The sequence below is a fragment of the Neovison vison genome, chromosome 5 (genome assembly GCF_020171115.1).
Source record: "Neovison vison isolate M4711 chromosome 5, ASM_NN_V1, whole genome shotgun sequence".
Classification (NCBI taxonomy): Eukaryota; Metazoa; Chordata; class Mammalia; order Carnivora; family Mustelidae; genus Neogale; species Neogale vison.
Genome location: NC_058095.1, coordinates 164,580,094 through 164,603,243, shown reverse-complemented (window position 1 = coordinate 164,603,243; position 23,150 = coordinate 164,580,094). Strand labels below are relative to the sequence as shown.

At 47.2% G+C, this 23,150-nt stretch overlaps 1 protein-coding gene across 1 annotated transcript in view; it reads left to right on the top strand.

Annotated features, from left to right (window-relative positions):
* COL4A1 (collagen type IV alpha 1 chain) overlaps nt 1-23,150 on the top strand; it is a 130,983-nt gene that overhangs the window by 54,530 nt on the left and 53,303 nt on the right. Inside the window, exon 2 of the mRNA XM_044250094.1 lies at nt 2,843-2,902. Coding sequence (XP_044106029.1) covers nt 2,843-2,902 — 60 coding nt within the window. The remainder of the gene's footprint in view (nt 1-2,842; nt 2,903-23,150) is intronic.

The window sequence follows — 23,150 nt, the reverse complement described above, 5'->3', positions numbered from 1 at the left end:
ATTCCTTTGCATGTGGCTTCCCAACACCATTTGTTGAAGAGAATGTCTTTTTCCATTGTATAGTCATTCCTCCTTTGTCAAAGTTTAATTGACCATGTAATTGTGGGTTTATTTCTGGGCTTTCTATTCTATGCCATTGATCTATGTGTCTGTTTCTATGCCAATATCATACTGATTTGATTACTACTGTTTCATAATATAACTTGAAGTCTGGAATTGTGATACCTCCAGTCTGTTTTTCTTTTTCAAGATTGCTTTGGTTATTTAAGGTCTTTTGTGGTTCCATATAACTTTTAGGATTGTTTGTTCTAGTTCTGTGAAAAATGCTATTGGTATTATGATAAGGATTGCACTGAATATATAGATTGCTTTGGGTAGTATGGGTATTGTAACAATATTTGTTCTTCCAGTGCATGGGCATGGAATGTCTTTACATTTCTTGTGTCATCTTGAATTTCTTACATCGGTGGGTTTTTTTCTTTCCTCTTTCATCAGTGTTTTATAGTTTTCAGATAATAGGTTTTCCACCTCTGGTTAAGTTTATTTGTAGATATTTTACTGTTTTTGGTATAATTGTAAATGGGATTATTTTCTTAATTTCCCTTTCTGCTGTGTCATTATTAGTATAGGAATTCAACAGATTTTTGTACCTTGATTTTGTATCCTGAGACGTCACTGAATTTATTTATCAGTCCTAGTAGTTTTTTTGGTGAAGGCTTTAGTGTTTTCTATATATAGTATAATGTCATCTGCAAGTAGTGTCAGTTCTATTTCTTCCTTACCAATCTGGATGTTCTTTATTTCTCAATATTGTCTGATTGCTGTGTCTAGGGCTTCCAGTACTATGTTGAATGAAAGTGGTGAGAGTGGACATCCTTGTCTTGTTCCTGACCTTAGGAGGAAAGCTCTCAGTTTTCCCCTACTGAGTATGGTGTTGGCTGTGGGTTTTCCATATATGGTCTTTAGTATGTTGGGTTTGTTCCCTCTAGACCTGCTTTGTTGAGGGTTTTTATTATGAATGGGTGTAGTACTTTGTTAAGTGCTTTTTCTGCATCTGTTGAAATGATCATATGGTTTTCATCCTTTCTCTTGTTGATGTGATGTATCATGTTGATTGATTTGCGAGTATTGAACCACCCTTGCATCATGGGAATAAATGCTACTGATTGTGTTGAATGATCTTTTTAATGTATTGTTGGATTTGGTTTGCTGATATTTTGTTGAGATTTTTACATCCATGTTCATTATGGATATTGGCTTGTAGTTATCTCTTCTTTTGAGATGTCTTTATGTGGTTTTGGTATCAGGGTGATGCTGGCCTTATGGGAATGAATTTGGAAATTTTCTTTCCTCTTGTATTTACTGGAATAGTTTGAGAAGAACAGGTATTAACTCTTTAAACATTTGGTAGAATTTGCCTTTGAAACCATCTGGTCCTGGACATTTGTTTGTTAGGAGGGTTTTTGTTGTTGTTTTACTGATTTCATTACTAGTATTGGCCTGTTCAAATTTTCTATTTCTTCTTGCTTCAGTTTTGGTAGATTGTATGTTTCTAGGAATTTATCCATTTCTTCTAAGTTGTCTGAATTGTTGGCATATAGGTTTTCATAATACTGTGTTTATTGTATTTCTGTGGTGTTGGTTGTTATTTCTCTTCTTTTATTAGTAATTTTGTTTATTTGGGTCCTCCCACTCCCTCTTTCTCTCTCTCTCTCTTTTTTTTTAAAGGAGTCTGGCTAGAGGTTTATCAATTTTGTTGATCTTTTCAAAGAAGCAGCTCCTGGTTTCATTGATCTGTTCGATTAGATTTTAATTTCTATATCATTTATTTCTGTTCTGATCTTTATTATTTCCTTCCTTCTGCTGGGCTTAGGTTTTGTTTTTTCTTCTTCTTCTAGCTCCTTCAGGTGTAAGGCCAGGTTTTTTGAGATTTTTTTTCGCTTTTTGAGATAGGCATGTGTTGCTCTTAATCTCTCTCTTAGAACTGCTTTTGGTGCACCCCAGAGATTTTGGACCATTGTGTTTTCATTTTCATTTGTTTCCTTGTACTTTTTAATTTCTTCTTTGATTTCTTGGTTGACCCATTTATTGTTCAGTAGCAGGTTATTTAACGTCCATGTATCTGTGCTGTTTCAGATTTTCTCTTGTGGTTGATTTCTAGTTGCATGGCATTGTGGTCAGTAAAGATGCATAGTATGACTTTGGTCTTGAATTTGTTGGAGCTGGTTTTGTGGCCTAACATGTGATCTATTCTGGAGAATGTTCCTTTGTTCCAGATTTTATTACATGCTTGGGTTCTTTTCATTCAAGCTTTAACTGAATGAAAAATCCGTTCTTTAAGATTGGGCTTAACATCAGCTCCTTCATTTATTTCTTCTTTGCACACATGTTTGTTGCATGCTTCTGTGTCCTTGGGAATTCAAGGGACAAAGCATGGACTCTGCTCTCCTAGGCCCTCAGTTTCCCTGGTCTCAGGTCTGAAAGTCCTAAATCAGAATCATAGCCTTACAAATACGGTTGATGTCCTATTAGAATCATCTCTAGGGAGGCAATTTCAAAAAGTATAAATGATGGCCTTTCCTTTGTGGACCAAGTGATACTTTGATTTGCTCTCCTCCGGGCTTGCTGTTTCATCTGTTAGGGCAAGAGAGAGGAGCCACGGGGCATGTATGTGATAACCTCATTAGAGCAAATCCGGATCTCATATTTTAAGGTCTTGCTCATAATAATAGGGTGGGACATCTCCCATAAATGGGTGAAGATGCCCAAATCATTTCAATTCAAAAAGCGACCTCAATTTGCAAGATGTTTAGATGTTAAAGATGTTTTTTCTTCCTTTCAGGGTGGTTGTGCTGGCTCTGGCTGTGGGAAGTGTGACTGTCATGGAGTGAAGGGACAGAAGGTAAGTGGCCAAAGCTTAAGTTGTAACAGTTCGTTCTGAATTGCCATTAATGTGGAAATCATTAGAAACAGCATCAACTCTAACCCAATAATCAGCCATTTGTGCTAAAGCCTTATACCATTTTAATAATTTCCTCAGAGTGATATACAGAGGCAAAACCAGGCTTAATGTGGTGTCTAGAAAATCTCAACAGTGGTTTCCCAAAGACGCTGATAATTAGTGGCAATTAATGTAGAAAAAGGGATTTCGTCTGTTTTCTTTTTTGACTCAAGAAGGGACATGTGTATTGGCAGAAAATCTGTTGGACCAATAGTATTCCTTGGAATCCATGTGTCAGAATAAAACTAAGCATTTTTCTCAAAAAAATGAAAAGTTTCTATTGCACATGAGGGCCTTTATTCAAATAAGTATTTTTTTTTTAAGATTTTATTTGTTTATTTGACAGAGAGAGATCACAAGTAGGCAGAGAGGCAGGCAGAGAGAGAGGAGGAAGCAGGCTCCCTGCTGAGCAGAGAGCTTGATGCGGGGCTCAATCCCAGGAGCCTGAGATAGTGACCTGAGCTGAAGGCAGAGGCTTTAACCACTAAGCCACTGAGGCACCCCTCAAATTAGTATTTTTAACCAATTTTTAATCCTTAACGCACTTGTCCATATTTGTTTATGAAAACAGTAAATAGTTCTTGTTCCCCAAATGTCAAATTAAAATATTTTTTTTCTAAGCGAGTGCACCCCCCTCCTGTTTGAGACCCATGGGTCTGGATAAATCATTTTCATTGGAGGGCAATCGATGGGTGCATTTTAGTTTTTTGTGAGAGCGAGTACCTGCCTGGTTTTCCCCAGTGACAGTGCAGGATCCCGAAATTGCCTGGAGAGGCCCCAGAAACCAGGTATGGCAGTGAGAGGGCACAGCCCGGTAGCCAGTCGGGCTGGGCTGTTGCAGGCTGGGGCCTGAGGCAGGTGGGGGTAGGGGAGATCCCTGCTCTCCAGGCGTGGAGGGGGTCAGTCTGGCCAGGATGCTCCTTCCCTTGCTCATGGCCTGCTGGAGGCCCATCAGGTCTCGGACTCACTCCTGAAATTCAGAGACATCTGCGCAGAATATGTGTTGTTTTTGTTTTGTTTTTCTTTTAGCCTCTTGCTACAAGGTACCAATATTATTTTTTAAAAAAGATATGCTCCTAGTTGGTGACACCAGTATTACCCGGGTCGTTTCGGAATAAATGCAGTACGTGAAAATACACTGGCGTCTCTCCTTACCGGCCGTGTCAGCTCTAATTCACTTTCATGTTCTGTTCGTGTTCCTATTTGGCGAGTTTTCCCGGCTAGTTCCCCTGCGCACTCCTAGGACTGACTGTACAGTAGAGGCAAGTGTAGAAACACCACAGTCTCCCCCAACCCCTTTTGGTCTAACTTGAATTATAGACATCGGCACACTGAGCTAACACAGAAATTCTTGAAACTATAAAAAGTAGGACCTGTGTCAACAAATGGGAAATGAAGGCCTGTGTCAACACCGCTGTGTTTTTCTTGTAACTGAAGGCATCAGGGCTCGGGGGGACAGGGGTCGTGTGACTCACTCTCAAAGAGAACACGGTCCGTTCTGATGACTTTCCGGGCTCCCCTCCACCCCCCGCCGTCCAGCAGCTGCAGACCTTGGTGGCATCCCCCCCATGGCTCTGGTTTTTCAGATTTCCTGTTCTGTGTGTGTGCTTTCTAGCCTGCTTCATTTTCGTTTTTACCCCAAATCCACCCATTAATATGTAACCAGGTAGATTTCCCGGTATTTTTGGCCAAGTTTAACATGCCTTGAGGACGGCTAGTCAGGGCCTTGGTTCAAATATCGCTAGAGGAGGCATGGCCACATCTCAGTCCTGGGCATCATCTACACCCAACTGCACCAGCAGAAGGAAGGTCCGAAAACATTTCTTTTCAAACTGAGCATTGAGGAAACACTTGTGGTGGCCGGTATGCTCAGGTGAGGCCAGGTGTGACTCTCTTGACCAGGAACCATCAGGGCCAGCCTCCCCTTGGGTGCTGGAAGGTCTAGGGAGTGTTGAGGACAAAGACGTACCACTAGATAGTGCTCCTTCCTTGGGATGAGGGCTCGGGCCAGCCTCACACTGTGAGACCAGCCAATCTGAGCCTTGAAATTGGAAAGCCCTGGTGCTCTTGTTGGGATTGGGTGGAGGAGTAGAATTCTGCTCTCCCCCTTGCTAAGCCTCCGGAAGATTTCCCAGCAAGCAGGCCAGACATCCGGGATCCAGGCCCTCCATGACCTTTCCGGGCTGACCCTGCATTCCCAGCACCCAGTCTCCACCCACTTTGGATTTTTGACATTACTCTCAAAGAAAGATTATTTAAAATAAACTACCTGTAAGCTGTGGGTTAAGCCATTCTGAATTTGTGTTTTCAAAGACTGTAATTGTCAAATGGGTTCAGAAGGCCTCTTGAAATCTAGGGGAATAGCCAGATGGTTTAGTATTATGTCCTTTCAATAAGAAATGAAGAGCTGTCTTCTCCTCTTGAGCAGAAATATCTTAGGTCCCATGGTTCACACAGCATGCGTGACCAAGGAAGAGGTCCTTCACCCCACGGAGAGAGGACATTTTAAATTTCCATGAATTGTCTTGAACTGATGTTAAAATAATCAGCGTGATGGCCCGAGAGAGTGGAGCACAGCTGAGCTGGGATTTCAGACGCAGGGCCCCCTCTCGTCCCCAGGTCAGAGAACAGACACATTTATTCTCGGCCGGCACATCCGTGAGGGAAACGGGTCCTTCTTCACTGCCCCCCGTTCTCCGAGCGAGGCCTGGGCACGCTGCGGGTCAGGTGCCAGTGCACAGTGAGCCAGGGAAGCCCAGCCTGGTGGTTCGGGTTCCAGGCCTGCGTTCGGGCTCCTGCTGGGCGTCTGCGGAGCTCCAGGAGTTCTTCTGCTCTTCTTCAGTGTCTACAAGTTAGGTGAATTTTGACCTCTTTTTAAAAAGTGGGCTACCCAGAGCCACGACACTCAGAAAGAGTTGGAGTTACCTAAGTGGGACAGAGGGTCAGCCGCCTCAGAAATGTGGAAATCCTGGTTTCTGAGACATGTCTTTCCACATCTCCTTGAGGGACCCTCTCACGGATTGGCTGCTGGGATCCACCGACCGACACTGGAATGTCTCCAGGATCCGCTGCCAGGTCTCTTTTGGCGAAGTCCTGTTTTCCATGGAGATGTCAGGAGTGGAACGCCCTCTGTTCTCCAGATAGAAGGAAGTGTTAATGCAGCAGGTCTGAGGTCGGGTTGCAATCCCGTAGTTACCGATCTCGCCCTGGGGGTCTTGCTCCCAGTCCAGCAGTTCAACTCCCGAGGCCTTCACAGGACTTCAGGTCCTGGCAGAACGGTTTGTTTCCCACTTCCCTGGCTGGCGCTCCCGTCTTCAGATGTTTTCTCTTAGGTGATGAACTTGGTTTGTGCACAGTGACTTTGTGTTCTTCCCGGGACCTCGGCACTGTTGGGAATGTTATCTCCTTAAACTGATTAGCGTTCTGAATGCTTGCTTATGCAGAAATAGCCAAAAGTTAAGCTCTTCTTTTGCTCGATAACCTGATTTTCTCAGGTTATGTGAGATAGTAGGACAGGCACCGCGTTCCCAAGAGTTACCGCTGTATGCTTGGGAACTGGCCATTTACATTTTGCCAAAATGGACTTTATGTAAGAGGTCCTTGAGGTATTTTCACCATGGGAGCCCACGCTAGTGGAAAGCATTCTGTTCTGCGGCGTTCAAAACAAGGAACTCCCAAGTTAAACCAGAGAGGGGAGAGGTCTGCCTCTGAAGCAAACAACAAAGTTAATTAGGAGCAAATGATGGCACTGCAGGAGAAACAGTAGAAAGAACAAATGTACGGCTGTCCCGACAGAGGAGTGGCCCGGAGGCCCGGAGCCCGGAAGATGAGGGTCGAAGTAGGGTGCAGGCGTACTAGGTGTCCACTAATGGCCCCCGACTTGCTTGGGTGTAGGGTAGGATCACCTGTCTCTCACGGGCAGAAGGACGCACACAGGATTTCGGCCCATGAATCCCAGAAAACGGCTCTCATGGTCAGTGTATCCTAGAAAAGACCCTAACAAAGTGACTCTAGGAAGGGACATTGCCAGCCACGGTCTTGGGAGCAGTCTGTGTTAGACAGAATTACAGTATTTCTATTACATAATGAGAACTGCGTGGGTATCTCATAGCCTCAGTGTACTTGAACTTGCTGGTACCCCGATCCTTGCCAGCGGTGTTGGGGAGAAGCTCACTCTGCCGTTACTGCTGAGTGTGCAGTCTGCTCCGCATGTGGGGTCCACGCAGGGCTGCTCGGTGGTCAGATAGGCCAGTCCCAAATTGCTCGCAAAGCAGAGGACTTTGAAAATGGAATTTGTTTTTGTCTAGAATGTGTGCCTTATCTGATTTGGAAGGGTGGAGAAGTCTGGTCAGTCTGGAAGTGGCTCTGTTTTGGGCCCTGGAAATCTGGGAGGATGTTCATGTCACTCTTGCCGTGGGATGCTCTTTTCCCGGCTTACATTGGACGGCGGCTGCTCTGTCAGCTGGTTTGCCACAGTCAGTGACCATCCCACAGCAGACCTCCATACAAACCCGTCGGTCTGCATCTTGACACGACATCATAGCTTCTGCTGATTCACAACAGATCTCGGCAGGTCAGGGAAATCCTGGTTTTGGGGTCTCAGAGTGAGAAAGAGAAGAGAGTTGATGTGTATTGAACATCTTCCTTGGGTCAAGCACGGTGCTTGAGATTTTTCATGTGTGTTATTATTATACCCATTTTCCAGCTGAAGAAACCAGCTAGTCCAGGCTCTCTGCGTTTGGTACTACTGACCTTTCAGGTGGGCTCGTTCTTTGCGGTGGGGAGTTCCTGGGCTTGGCAGGATGCCTAGCAGCACCCCTGGCCGCCTCCCACCCGATGCTGAGAGCACCTTCTCTCCCATCTGTGTCAACCAGAACGTCTGCAGGTTTGGCCACATCTCCTGGGGCTGGGGGAGGAGGGGAGCAAAATCTGCCAGGAGGGAGAGCCACTGAGGCAGCCGCGTCTCTTGGAGGCAATGTGAGGTCAGCAGCAGGATACCAGCGCTAGTCAGACCCCATCATGCAGGATAAGAAGAGCAAGATGTGGGAGAGCCCAAGGAGATGAACTCACCGTTCGGAGCTTCCTCAAGTCTTGGGCAAGCTCCTGTTGCTCTACACCTGAATCCATGGGGTGGACGCTGTGCTGCTGGCCACCGGCCCGGGAAAGCAAAGCCTTCCTCTTAGTGATGGGAGGGACGGCTGGGGCACTGCAAAGAAATGAACCTATGCCTTTGGGGCCATGGGCAGACCTCCCCGTTCCTGTTGCAGACGAGCATCCACTGGGTTAAACAGATGACCACAGAGAGCCACCTTGTCTGTGACACACGGCAGGTCCAAGGTCATGTGCCCACGTCGGAGCCCCGCTCCCAACTAGAGGCAGCTCAGGGGAAGCCCAGCCCGAGGAATCCACATTCGCTCACGTTCGGGGGTTTTCATTCCAACAGCATTCAGAATAAAACCCTGAGGGGCAGGCTTCTCGGGCCAGCATCAGAAGATCCCAGAGCACCTGCATGGTGGGGTTCGTGGCGCCTCTACCCTGTCCTTAGGAAGTCTGGCACAGTCTGTGTCCTGTAGGAAATCCATCACTGGTCGAGAGGGAGTCACTCTGTTTCTTATGTAGTGGGCGTGCCTCCTTGATTTCCCAGGAGGCCAGTATGGCCACATTTCTTAGGCATTCTGGGCACGGTCAGAGACTAGGGCCATCTTCTCGGTTCTCAGCCTTTTCTCTGGCTGGAGAGAGGCATCTTCTCTTTCCACAGGCTGCTCAGAGTTGCTGTGGGGCCGTGAGTCTGTCGCATGCCCTTCTCAGCCGCTACTTTGCCAGGCACTTCGAGAGATAACAAACAAGTATTTTTAGGGTCTTTCTCTCAAGTGCACAAGCCTTAAGAAAGAAAGTGCAAAGAATGCTGTAAGGGTCATCATTTCTAAAGACAAGAGAGGAGACAAGACTTCCCTCTCTCTAATTCTGTGTGCCATTTTACATTGGCCACTTTCCGTCAGCCGCTCTTGGCAGAGACCTTGCTGGCCCGCGGGATGGGAGTGTGGGGATTAGCCTGTGTGTCTTACGGTGCTCAGAAGGGCCTCAGGGTTTGACATTGCTTTAACGACAAAGGGTCTCACTTTCTCCTACAACCATCAACAGAGAGCTCATACTATTCTTTCAATATTAAATGAAACTTTTTTTTGAGATGGGGACAACATTGAATGGTCTTCAATTAATTCACATATTTATTTCATCGCTCTTTTCATTTACTCATGGCTAATAACAAATATTTTTAGCCATGCTTTCATTATGAAATAAAAAATACTAGAGTGCTTTTTGTATGTTATACTTTATGTAACAACTAGTTACTCTGTTTTCACTCAGTATAGAATTACACATGTTATATACTATTTTCTTAGTTTTTGTCAGGTTATTGAAAATATTTTTCCCATAAACTAAATTATATTAATAATCATTGTTCTAAATACTAAAGGTGTCATATTTATCCCTAGAGAGTTAATGTTTTCTTCAAGTAAATGGAAGTAAATATACTTTGTATAAATTCTTTGAAACTTCAAACAAACTAATTTGGATTAATCATAATGAATCAATAATAACGATTATCTATTTGCTAAACACTGCACTCCATCTGAGTTAGTGAGATTTTCAGAATCTAGTCTATTTTAAAATAAATTCCATCTTTCTACTAGTAAAATTTGAAATATATAGTCAAAATACAGAAGAAAGTGCTACTTAACACAAAATATTAATATCTAAACCTCTTAATATTTTGAAGTTTAGTTCATAAAATTAAGATTTGTTTAGCATATTTGAAATAACTTCTGGTATTTTTGATACTGATTGGATATCTTTATTTTTATAAGTGTTTTTGAGCATTTCCGAAAGGCGACAGTGTGCAGTTTGGCCTTTCCCCAAACAATGATCTGAAGAGCATCTTGAGATGTTAATAGATGTTTCCTTTGGGATGGAATAAGGAAGAATGTTCCAAGGACAAATGAATCTGGGGAACACTGAGTTATATTTTAGTGGTAGTTTGTGGTTTCCAAGCTGGGGCATCTCAGAATCTTAAATAAGCTTCTGAGTGTTCAAGGCGTGGCATAGCATGTACCGTTCTCCAGATACATTCGGTCCTCTGTCAGGCTGGGGAGAGCCTCTGGGGGAGCACTGTCTTGTGGAATCAAAGCCGTAATTCTCATGTGAGCTTCACCATCTCTCAGCTGAGTCTGTCCTATCAGGTCATGTCAACCACGTTCCCCTAAGAACTAGGAAGGGGGCCTTAGACTCGCGGTTTCCCAGCTGCTGAAAGGGTCAAGTGGAAGACATTGTGCTAAAAGCACTCGGGAAACTGAAAATGTCTTTAGGTGGGTACGTGTCAGTTTGGCAGTAGTGGAATTTTAAAGTTGCGTGGACAAGGGGACAGACCTTGCTGGCTGGCCTGGCTGCGGGCGGGCTTCTGGGTGTAAAGACAGAGGTGGACCCTGCCTGGTGGGGGCGTCCCAGTTCCCACTTGAAGTCTGCAAGACCAGAGCCATGGACTGGGTACACCTGGGGCAGCAGCTCTCCCAGGACCTCAATCAAAGATACGTTAGGATGTTTTCACAACCACAGAACCATTGTTAGGAAGCATGTTTATAGCTTTTGGATGCTTTTGGTGCAGGAAAAATGAGATGCACTCACTTGGGAGGTCTGTCTGGAAACACTGTCCAATTTTTAGTCAGTGTTGTGATTTTATTGTCCACTTTCCAGAATCCTTATCCCTTAAAATATAAGGGGACCCAGCTCTTCGTTGATGCATTCCAAGTCCCCCTGCAGTGTTTTGTGAGCTGCTTTTCCTGACATGCGTGTAATTGCAGGCGTTGCCTGAGCCCCTCCCCTCCCCCAGCCAGCTGTCCCTGTTCTCGATTTTACAAGGGGAACCTTTGAGAACTTTCCTTTATTTTTGCCACGGGAGAGATCAGGCACCCCAAGTGCCCACTTTGATCACTTTGGGAGCACCTGGTGTTCATCGCAGGGTCTGATGGCCTTCTCTGCCTGTTGGCGGATCCCTTGGGCTAATACACCCTCTTTCCCCTTTCCATGTTTTTTCTGGTGTCTTGTAATGCCAAGATTTCTTCCAGATGTCTCTTATTTCCTATTTCCACATATTACACATGACTCATCATCTGGCAGATCCTCATGAGAATCAACATGGGTTCCCACATTCACCTACTTTTGTCTTTTTTTTTTTTTTATAGTTGTTTGGCCTTAAATGTTTAAAAAACTTAAACCCAAGGGTTACAATGATCACCATATGCCATAGGGAAGTCAGTACGAACAGATCTATGTTCAGTGGGTTTATTTTACTCTGCACACAAGCCCCACTTGGATGTCTCACTTAAGCTTTGGACACCATGGGGATGCCCCCGTCCCCTAGCGTAGGAGGTATCATGGGCTGTGCTGCCCTACTTCCGTCCCTCTGCCTCTTTCTCTCCACTCCATAAAATCTGCCCCTTTTCATGTGCTTCTGAGACACTGACTCTTGTGATCCATTACTATCATAAAAAACCCGACATTTTTTGCTTTTCAGCTATATTTGGAACACAACTCATCTAGTGTGGCTTTAAAAACAGTGATTCGATCTTGTTTCCATGTTTAGAAGGAGTAGCAGAAAATCAAGTTTCCTGAGTGGAATATTGTGTCCTGTGACTTTTAAAGCCCGACACACCTCATGTGAGTGGACACCGCATCCCAGTGCGGGGCCCCGACGGCCCTTGTCTTGACTGTGCGTGGCGAGAAAAGAATTGTTTCGGTAAATAGGATCCTGAGAACACATTGCTTGTCGGGAATACAGCGTTCTTCTGGAAGGAGTAACACGCGACTGTGTGTTTTAATTCAAGATCAAAGACACTGTGAACCCAACCCTGACACGTGAAAATGGTGCATTTAGGTTTTCCTCCTGTTTGTTGGTAGAGTATCATGAACATTGAAAATATGTTTCCAGACGGCACGTAAGGAGGCAAAGGAATTATGTCGCGTGGGCGTGGAAAGCTGCACCCACAAAAATGGTATTAGCAGAACCCTCATCCTTGTCAAGGGGCTGAGCACAATGCGCCATCACACAAAGGAAGAATTAGTCAGCGGTAACGAGCAAACCAGATGCGCTGGGAAGTGGTGCCCCTCTGTCTTCTTTCCCCTTTGGCAAATCCATCAGAAATGTTAAAGGTGCAGTTGAACACAGTCTGGTCTCCACCATGGCTGAGCCCACCTCCTCCTCTTGAGCACACGATTTTATAAAGGTACAGGGCTTATCTGGCCCGAAGATGTTAAATCGCTGCCCCATTTCTTCAGAGGGGATTGCGAGGAGCTAACAATGAATGGTTCTTGGGTGGTTGCTGCTATTCCACCATGAAATCATTCCTGGCTACCGGTCCTTCGGTAGGGGTTCCCCTTCCTTAGCATGAGGGGGTGCTGACCCCGTGCTTCCAGACCAGCCTACAAAGAGCTGGAAGGTGCTTCTGGCAATGGATAGACACGAATCCCTTACACACATCTTGTGTGATCGTGAAGTTGGATGTCCCATCAAAGCACATGAGGGTCATCTGTGATTTCACTGATTCTAGGTAGGAAATCCATGCTGTAAGCTGATGTGAATTCTGAGACTTTTAGTGTCCGGCTAACAGCTTGATTTTGAAATGGCTTCCCCTAGAAGATTGGTGAAGGAACAAAGTCGATCTATAGTAAGATCCACTGGAGTTCCGGAGCCAGAAAAGTAATGTCTACCATCTCATCCCACCCCACCCCACCCGCCCTTCATTCTGGGCTTCTTCCTAGCTTCTGCTCTGTGTGGCAGTGTGCTGATGGCCCCAGGCAGTGGGGAGCGGGGCTGGCCTGACACCTGCCCTCACGGCCCTCACGGCCCTCACGATCTCACGGCCCAGGAAAACATTAAAGGAGTAATGGCACCTATAAACCCCAGACTGGACACTGCCATCCGCTCCGAGGGAGACAGTGCTGCGAGAGTGAGCCCTGTAGGGACCAGAGCTGAGTTAGGGTCTTGGGCCAGGGAAAGGCAAACTGAACATTCCATGAGGAGGCACCTAAAATCCGGGCAGTGTGCTCAGGGCTCCCGAGTTAGACCCCCTCCGCCAATTTTGTTTCCTTGTTTTTCATCTATGCCCTAGTTTGGGGTGGGAAATTGGATGCTTTGGAAACATCCATGGATGACGGACCCCCTGCAGTCTTACTTCCACATAGAAGACCCCAAATCGTTAAAGGACATATTTTTATGAAAGTGAAGTTATTTAGCAGAAAGCAGACTGTGTACCTTTCTGCAAGGCCTTGGGCTGGACCTCCTGCCTCTGGTCTGGTCAGGGTTTCATGGACCAGGGTGGAAGGGGCCGGACAGTCTTGTTCCCAAACCCCCTGCTTCCTAACGCGGGGGGCCGGGGGATGCTGCATCTTCTCCGCACGGGGACACAGCGCCTCCTCTCCGGGTCCCTGCGGACATCGGCCCGCTCCGCTGGTGTGGCGGGAGGGCGCGCGGTGACGCTGTCCCCTGGAAGCAGCAGGAGCGCCGGAGGTCTGGCGTCTCGGTCCCAGGTCGGCGCGTACAGGCTGAGCCCTGGGAGCCCAGCGGGAGGCTGTGGCTGCGTCCGTCCTGTCCCGGAGGGGGCCCCGCTGCGCGCTGGATGCCCGGGCCCGGCAGCCGTCGTGTGCAGCGGGGACCGAGGACCACCCGGAGTACGAGTGCGTCACGAAGCGGCGCAGAGCGGCTCCCACGGACACCGGATGGCCGCGCGCGCCCAGCACCCCGTGCGGCCGGGCCACAGCGCGGGAGCGAAGCCGCAGACGGAGCGCGGCCTCGGGGATCCCACAGCCCCGCGGCGCAGGCACCAGGCTCTTTCGTTCCTTTTTGGAAGTCTGGCTCTTCACCGCCCTCCCACGCGAAGTCTCTGTTCTTCTCCCGTTGCTTGCGGGCGCTGCTCCCAGTGGAGCCGCGCCGCGTCCACCTGCCCGAGCCGCGCGCCTCCGCTCCCTGGTCAGCCGCTCTGCCGCTCCGTCCTTGCGCAGGCGAGTGCACGCATGCGCGCGCATGCGCGGCTGCAGACACGCGCGTGACTGCGGAAGCACGTGCGCACGCGCACATGCACCCGCCCCGCCGAAGATGGCGGCGTCCGGGCCTGGGGTCGTCGCGTGTCTTGCCGTCGGGTGCGCGTTTCCCGGCGCGTCCCTTTGACGCATTCTCGGATCTCCACGCGCTGCGCGTGCAAGCTCTTCCGGGCCCGCGTGCCGCACGGCCTGCCCTGTGGAGGCGCTGGCTCCCCCGGCCTTTCTGGAGCGAGGCCGGTTTGTGCGGAGGCGCCGGAGGGTCAGGCCGGTCCGGGGCCGGTTCCCCCGCCGGCGTCTGCGGGGCCGCGTACTCGCGGGCCGGCGTGCGCCGAGGACGGGGTACCGCGTGGGCCCGTGCGCCCCAGCCCCGGTCCCGCAGCCCCGGCCCCGTGGCCCCCCTCGCCGTCGGCCTCGTGTCGCGCGGGGCGGGCGGGAAGGTGAGGTCCACGCGGCCGGGAGGTCGGGCCCGGGCTTCCCCCGGCTCGGCTTCCCCTTCCGGACTCATCGGGGCTCGCCCTTCGTGGCGGAGATTTCAGGGGTCGAGGACGAAGTGACCCGAGGCCGCTCGGTGGTTCCCCCGGACCCAGATGTGCCGCCGCAGGATTTTCGCGGAGCCGCGAACAGCTGCTTCCAGACCCGGCGTCCGCTGTCCCCGCGGGGAGCCGCCGGCTTTGGGGCCCACCATGCTTTCAGAGGCGTCGGGGGTTCCCGCCGCCGGAGCTCGGGAACCGGAAAGTTCACGCGCTCCTGTCTGGAGCCGGGGACGCGGGGAGCCCACTCGGTGGCACTCGGCCCAGCAGCCTCCTCCGGACGAGGAGAAATGGCCTCGGTCGGGCGCGGGATGCCCGGAGTGGGGAGCGGCCGGGCCGCGGCAGGTGTGGCCCGACCGTCCTGTCCACGCTCCAACCCCCCTTTTACACGTCGGGTCATCTGTCCTCTAACTGATTTTATTTTTAAATTTAGATACAGAATACAAAGTAAAATCCCACACATTGGACTGTACAAATGTGTAATCTGTTTTTTATGAGAACATTAATTTCTCTGGGTTACAAACCATAATGCAATTTAGGCAAATTACTGCATCTTCTCTCCTAGCCAAAGAACGGAGTGTTTTAGTCTATTGACATTAAGTAAGAATAAAAAAAAAAAAAAACAAAGAAACTGTCTTATAAATTGAACCTTTGAAACCTTTACAAAGTAAATATGGTAAAAAGGACATCAAATAAGATCCTATTAACTTCAGTTTTTAAAATACTTTGGCCGTACCTTGGCTTAAAATGTATCTCCACATTATCTTTTGGAAACAGTCTTGCCAGTTCTGTAAGCAACATTGTGGAGAAAGGAATCTACCCTCTAAGGGAAGGCTGTTTTTAAGTATTTAGGAGCTAGTTATTTATTGCGTTCATTTAGCCACCATGCTTTTGTTTTGATGTTGCTACCCTACTCTTTACTTAGCTATTCAGGTGTAAAATCAACATCTTGATCTACGAACCCCCTTCAGTATCTTGCTTAATTTCTTCCCTTGAATGACTGTACATGTTTTAAGAGAATTAATGGTGTTTACCAAAAATAGGTTAAAATTCAGTTATTAATTGAGATTGGTGGTGTTTGACCACAGCTTTTTCAAATTACCGATGTCAAGTGAATTGTGGGTGTTGTAAAACCTCCACTCTGCCAGTTTTGCACTATATAGTACGGGCAGAATTGACTTGTCATGTTTCAGCTCCTTGGAACTGTTCTCATCTTTTGGGTTCTGAGCATGATTAATGATGTCTTGAAATTACTGCCACACGCTGAGGGAGAATGTTGTTAGCAATGCAGCGTAGCCAAGTCCTTTTGCCGGAGCGAGAGGAAACCAAATCTTTTTTACATCGGACACCTGTGGCTACAAACAGAGCAGGGCCCCAGACCGGGGACATGGATGAGTTGGTGACCATGTGGTCCCACAGACTAAGGCTCATGTGAGGAATAAACAATATTCCAAGTTGGGAAAGAATATCAGATGTATTAAGGAAAAAACAAACAAACAAACAAACAAACAAAAAACACCTTGTGCATCAGATAAATGAGGAATTTCTTTAAAAGAGAAAACCTATCCTAACTTTTTAATACCCAAGAAATCCTTATTTTCCATTGTCCAATTTAGCCTCAAAAACAACGAGATAATTGTGGGTCATGACTTCTGGGAAGGGAAAAAAGTGACCCTGCATTTTCTTTCCCTTCTAAGATATTGTGTGGCTTTGTAGGAAATGCATTTTACTGGCTGGACTGAGAAATGGTGATGGTAAATGCAAACTCCCTGTGTGTAAATACAGGCGGTCCGTGATCCCGTGCTCAGTCTCTGATGCAGCGCAGAGTAGGGGAATTCTCAATCAGATTGGATCCTTCACCAAGTCCCGTGGGAGGCAGGTAGCATCATCCCATCTGGAAGATGGCAAAGCCAATTCTCAGAGTCAGTGGCTGGTGCTGGAGGCCGAGGTTCTCCCCACAGCACAGCCTTATGTGTGCCCTCACTGAGACAAGAAGGTGGGAGTAAGATCTCTGCTAACCCAGAGCAAAGAAGCCTGTTTTGCAGTCAAGTTTGAAAACAGGATCTCCAATTATTTGTCCTCTTGGTGGGCTTATATTATTTCCTTGGAATCTTTAACACTTATGTTTCTGGATTCACTCCTGAAAATATTTAAGGAGCACCTACTGTGTGCTCTCTGTGCTAGGTTCTGGGGAACAGGGAATGCCCCTGGCAGGACACCCATAAAACCTAATTTTGGTAAATAGTAACATTTAAGCTACTTTTTTTAAAAAAGAAAACACACGCACACACACACACACACACACACACACAAATTTTCTCCTAATTGCCAGTCGGCAGTTTTTCTCAAGGTTAAAGTTGAAGGTTATCTTGCATGCCTTTTGTATTATTAATTATAATTACTATTGTCAGGATGTTTCTTTTGCATTTTTCTTATTTACTGTTAACATAGACTCCAAAAAAATCCCTGACCTGGATCGTGGCACTTCCTGACTTTAATGTGTGCTGATTTTGTTCAGGATGCACGCATTTCCAGGACCTCATCACACACCCACAGGCATTTCCAAGTTCAGGTGAATGACATCCTCACTGATGGTCTATTTAGGCGCTCTGCTCTGATTGCCCAAATTCAGTTTGAGTTACTCAAATTGTTTCTCAAATTCACTGATCACATAGAGCACATCTCTTCAAATCTCAAGGTTAGCGATAGTGGAAACAGAGTAAACTGTCTTTTTGAGTAAAAGATGTATTTTTTCCCTGTCCAAACTCAGAGAGCTGCTTACCTCTTGCTATTTGTGAATGACCTTGTTATTTTGTTGTCCGTCAGTTATCTTCCTGCAACCTCTCACCATCCCCCAAATCTTTAAGTTATGACATTGGATTTTGATAAGTCACTTGGAACTCTAAAAAAAAAAAAAAAAAAAAAAAGTTGCTTGTGCTGTTGAGTGGAAGTGGAGCTCTTCTCAGGCAGGGTCATTCTCTCCCCCACCCCAGTGCAACTTTGTAAGCATCCATTCATAGATAACCCCCCTGTGTAGGGTCTCTTTCTAGTGGTGGCTTTGCTGCTCCTGACCACTGCCCCCTCCCCCCACTGGCCAGTGCTGATCTGTGGCTGGATTTTGTCCCCTACTCCCTGCAGTGCACAACATAGACAACCTGCCACAGCCACTGCGAGGGTCCGAGCTGCAGTTAAGCACCTTTTCTTCCTGTACTCTTTTTCTGCTTTAAAACACAATCTCTAGGGGCGTCTGGGTGGCTCAGTGGGTTAAGCCACTGCCTTCGGCTCAGGTCATGATCTCAGGGTCCTGGGATCCTGCTTCCCTCTCTCTCTCTCTCTCTGACTGCCTCTCTCTCCATCTACTTGTGATCTCTCTCTGTCAAAATAAATAAATAAAATCTTTAAAAAAAACCCCACAATCTCTGTTTATGGGAAGCAGAATGTAAAGTAATAGAATAAGGTAGAGATGTTTGTGATTCTGACTTTCATGAGAACTCCATATCATGAAATCAAGTTTTTAGCAAGGGAGATGTTAATCGTCTTTTCTGGAAGCCATTAAAAATCGGGTGGATGTTTTTTCTTCACAGATGACAAAAATCAGGAGAATGGGCAATTTTCCTTATATATATGTTTCCTATAAACTTGCAGTAGAAGGGACCAGAGAGACTTTAAATAAATCCTCCTGGCGGTTGGGTAGTCGGTAATACTTTCTTAGAGACCCCCTGCTGCCCTAGCTGTACCTGTTTCTTGAATGTTTTGTAGGACTTAAAATTTTTCCAGTGCGAACTATTTCTGTGCAGTCATTTAGAAAACTGAATTCACCCTTTCTTCCCTGTATTACTGTTAGGTCCAGATACTCTGAGTTTATAGAATGAATGGACGCAGCAATCTGAGAAGTAGCCATCATTCATGTTACGGGTGGGGTCCGCCCCGTCACCTGCTACCAAGGGCCTTGCTGTCGAGGTTACTAGCTTCATACTTAATTCTACTTAGAATTCTTTCTTTCCCTGGGTGTTCTGTCTCTTAGGCCTTATCAGACTGATTTCTCCGAGCTGTGCCCATGCTAATATCTCGACGGCACTGAATAGTTGATATATTAATATAATGAATATTTAAGAAAAAAGGCTGGAGGCTTCAGGTTCAAGGCGGGTCTAATGGGAAAACAGTGTAGTCCCTTCGCGCCCCCTAGTGGTGGGAAGCCGGAGCCCTGGGGGGTTTCCTTACAAGAGCTTCTCAAAGCCCCTTCATTGAACGGGGTCAGGTAGATGTAGTAGTTTTCTTCAGATCGCCTATGTCTAGGAGGTCTTCCCTGAGGAGAGGTGTTCAGCTGAGATCCTGGGGCTGTGCCCGGGTGCCAGGGATGGTACGGGTGGAGTAGGAATGCAGACGTTTCAGGTGGGAGCATCTCTCTCTGAACCTGCCTGGACAGTGCGCCGGGGGCGGGGGGCTGGCCCAGGAGGTGGACAGCCAGGGCGTGGGGCAGAGCAGGAGGCGTGGGCTGTGCAGGAAAAGCCATCAAGAGATGTGAACCTTATTACTGAAATGCAAACATGTTTATTAGAGCGTGAGGCCAGGAAGTACAAATGTTTCTGGAGAACAAACCGCATTTGGTTGTGGTTTGACGGGAAAATGGAAATAAGGTATTAATCAGATTGCCTTTATCAGGAAGCGTATATGCAGGATTTGAATGAATACATCCAAGAGACTTTGGAAAACAGTTACCACAATATTTTTCTTATTTCTAGTTTGGGAAGCTGACTCTTTCAGGGGAATGGCTTAAATATGTATACTTAGAAATATTCTGAGCAGATTACTGCTTCAGAGGAAGAATTAATGAAAGTGTTTTTCAAAAAGACTGTAAGAGACACATGACAGAAGCATATGTCCTCGAGGCGACAGCTAGGGAGCAATGTCAGGAACTTTCTGTAAGTCCCGAGGATCTTTGGGAGATTTTCAGGTGGGATTTTCAGCACTCAAGTGTGCCTTCCACTTTAGAAAGTGTTTTCTGCTAGATCAGTGAGGCTGAACAGTTTGCTCTCTATGGCTTTAGTGGAACAGTATTAGTTTTATATTAGGACTCCACTTAGAGCTCTTCCAAGTTCTTGTGTTGAATGACCGTTCTTTGGGAAGTATTTTGTAAAGAACTCTTTGCAATTCTTTGTTTCTCACAAGTTGACGTACAGAGTGGACTTTTGTAGATCAAAGTATCTAGGGTTCGCTTCTTTGTGGAAGCCCAGTAATCAGAAATAGATTTGCGTACCTACTTCCTCTGTCCTGTCATTCTGCTTGTTTTGTGTTATGCATGATTTGAGCCATGAGCTCTACCAGCGAGCTTCACAGCAGTGCTGAGACTCCCAAGAATTGTGCTAGAATTTACCATGGGCCGAAGTGTTTCAATATTGGGATTTATCCAAAGGAAACCTGTCCTTGAACATGGTGACTTGGAGAGGGTTCTGTGTTAAGTGCTGTACCTGTGGGCTCTAAGGCTGACAAGCTATCACCTGAGCATGGGTGGGCCTCATCTATGAGCTGGATCTTCGTTACTGGCCCAGCATTTCCACCCAGGAACCCTGCAGAATGGGCTGTGCAGGTGGGCGGAAGGAAAGAAGAGCCTTCGTGCCAGCTCCCCTCCCAGGGCTCAGCGCGCCGGTTGTCCCATTCTCCACGCAGACTTGACCAACTGCAGCCCCAGAAGTCACGACAAGCCTGGCCCTGCTCACATGGTGAGAGGCGGGTGGGGTCTCCTTGCCCAGAGCAACCCCCGTGGGTTAGCAGAGGCCGGATGGGTCCAGAGCACACCTAGGAAGAGAACGGACCTGACAACAAACCATGTCATGAACTCGAAGGGCATGGGTTGGGGGATTTTTTTTTCTTTGTCTTTTTTACAACTTTCTGATTCTTCTCTTCCCTTGAATTTGTAAAGGTGGAAATGTCCTAGTTTCTAGGAAGGATCTCTTAAACGCTCATCTTTTCTCCCCCTCCGTGTATAATTGCTACAGCTCTTAACACGTATTTGCTGGAGAGGCACAATGTAAGGATTCCAAATATTGACTTTCAAGCTGAACATCACCAGGGTTTGAGAGAGAAAATCAGAGTTTGGAGAAGAGAATAAAGATTAGTAGCCATGCCTCCTGACCATGATTGCTTTACTCTTTCCTGCTTTAATGTTGAAATACTAAATGCAAGAAGCAACAGTAATGATAGCGTGGTTACTGGAAGCAATCTTCATGTTATGTTTAATTAATCAAAAGCACAGTATGGGACACCTGGATGGCTCAGTGGGTTAAGCCTCTGCCTTCGGCTCGGGTTGTGATCTCAGGGTCCTGGGATCAAGCCCCACATCGAGCCCCTTTCGGGCTTTCTGCTCGGCGGGGAGCCTGCTTCTCCCTCTCTCTCTGCCTTCCTTTCTGCCTATCTGTGATCTCTATCAAATAAATAAATAAATAATCTTTAAAAAAAAAAAAAAGAAGCACAGCACACTTTACGTTAACGTACGTACGTTCTTAGAGCGATCCGTGTATGTGTCCCCTGCAAAGGAGAATCTCGGCCTTCCCTTAGGAGAGTGTGGCGGCCTCCAGCTGTGTGTCCCTCCTGCCTCTCCTGGGCCGCCTGCCAGCCCTGCCGCCATGATGTCAGGCTTCTCAGTGTGGATGAAGCTCCCAGGGGGGCCTCGTCACACAGTTTTTCCAGGACCCCGTGACACTTCCCACCACTTTCCCAGGAGTGTCGGCATTCAGGAAATGGTCCTGCAGATGTCTGATGGTTGTTGGGCTCAAAGAATCGCTCTTGTGGAATTTTTGGCTGAATCCCCACACCACCCATTGACTGACTGTGACCCATCATTTCCCCATCACTGAGTTCTTGGTGAGCTCTGGCTCCAAAAGCAAACGCTCTCATTCCTTCAATCATTTGCAGCTTTGTGTGGAAATGGAAATCTCCAGGCACCCATGACAGAAAGAAACAGCTGATCCGGCGTCCTGTCCCGATCACGGCTTGCTCTCCCTGCGGCTGCTTCGGCCACGGGCACACGTGTCAGCCAGGCTCCGACGGTGCCTACGGGACTTTAGGCCGGGGAGGGGGCCCAGTGACCCAGCCACCATCGTGCGCCGTGCTGATGTCTGCGGGCACGCACACAGTCTTGGTTCACGCCAGCGGTCATGTTCACCGCTGCTTGGTTCATCCCGTCCACACATCGATTTTACTGAATTCAAAGGTTGTGCCACACACTGTGGATGAACAAAACTACATCCTCGCCTTTAAAGTGTTTACTTCCAAGAGATGGAAATGCAGCCACAAAATCTAGTTAACATCGCTTGTTGGGTCTGTTCTGCTTCGTAGCAGATGAATCCAAGCGCACGTAGCCGCACAGGGGTCGACCACTGTGGTCGGCCCGCCTGGGGCAGTGGGACACGTCTGCTTGTGGGTCAGTGCCCTGCAAAGACCCCTGGTCATATTGTTTCAGATGTGAAAAATTAATTCAGAATTTAACTGAAAGAATGTGACCCCATGCTGACCATTGAAACAGGCACAATGTGGTCTCTGATGGTAATACCCAGTGCCTGCTTCTTTGTTGGTTGTGTTTGTTGTTGGTAATTGTGTTACCCTTCAAAGTCGGAAGCTTCACATTATTTCAAAATTAACCATCCCGGGAGCTTCATTTGAATTTGGATTTCTGACATGGACAGAAGGGGTAAGGCTTTAGCGATGGATTTCCATTATGAACTTGTTTCCATAAGCATGTTAAAAGGAAGGGAAATGACTGATATTATAACAATCTTTTGTTCCCATATTTTATGGACTTTTTTTTTAAAAAAAAAGTATCTCCTTGCTTTAGATAATACATATTTTATGCAAAATTTTATGCAAAATTTTTTAAGTTGCTCCATCCATGAAACTATTTCATGCGCAATTTAGAACGGCTCATTTGGATGCCAAGATTGTTATCCATGGCTGTATTCTTTTGTCTTTATGATGATGGCATTTTGGTCTTCCTCTTTAAATTCTGAATTCCTTCATCTGAGGCTGTAGTGGCCATCGCTTGTGTCGTTGGCATCCACATCCTCTTGTTCTGTAATTAGTAGAATACACTGCACTGACGTTGAAGAGTAAAACTGCTGAATGCGATTGCATCAAAACTTTTGCGTAATATTTTACCAACTTCTCTTTTCTTCCTCCATTGAAATGTTCTTGACCGGGATGAACACGGGCTGTGGGCTCCGTGTGTGCCCAGCACGAGTTCGTGGCTGCCATGTTTGGGACCTTGCCTTTAACACAGCATGGGGACTAGATGACTTGGGGGCTAGTTCCTGGGGGCTCGGACTGTACACGTCCTGCCTTGAGGTCCAGCACATGGGCGGCCACCGTTGTGGTCTCGCTGTTGCAGCTGCGTATTCTGGCTTGGGCACGAGCAGCAACCAGCTCTGCTCTCCCCGCGACGGCTGTGAAGATCTGCTACCAGCCCAGAGAAGTCCTCCGGCCCGCACGCAGTGAGCGCTGCTTGCCAGCTAACGGTGGAGATCTTGGAACATTTA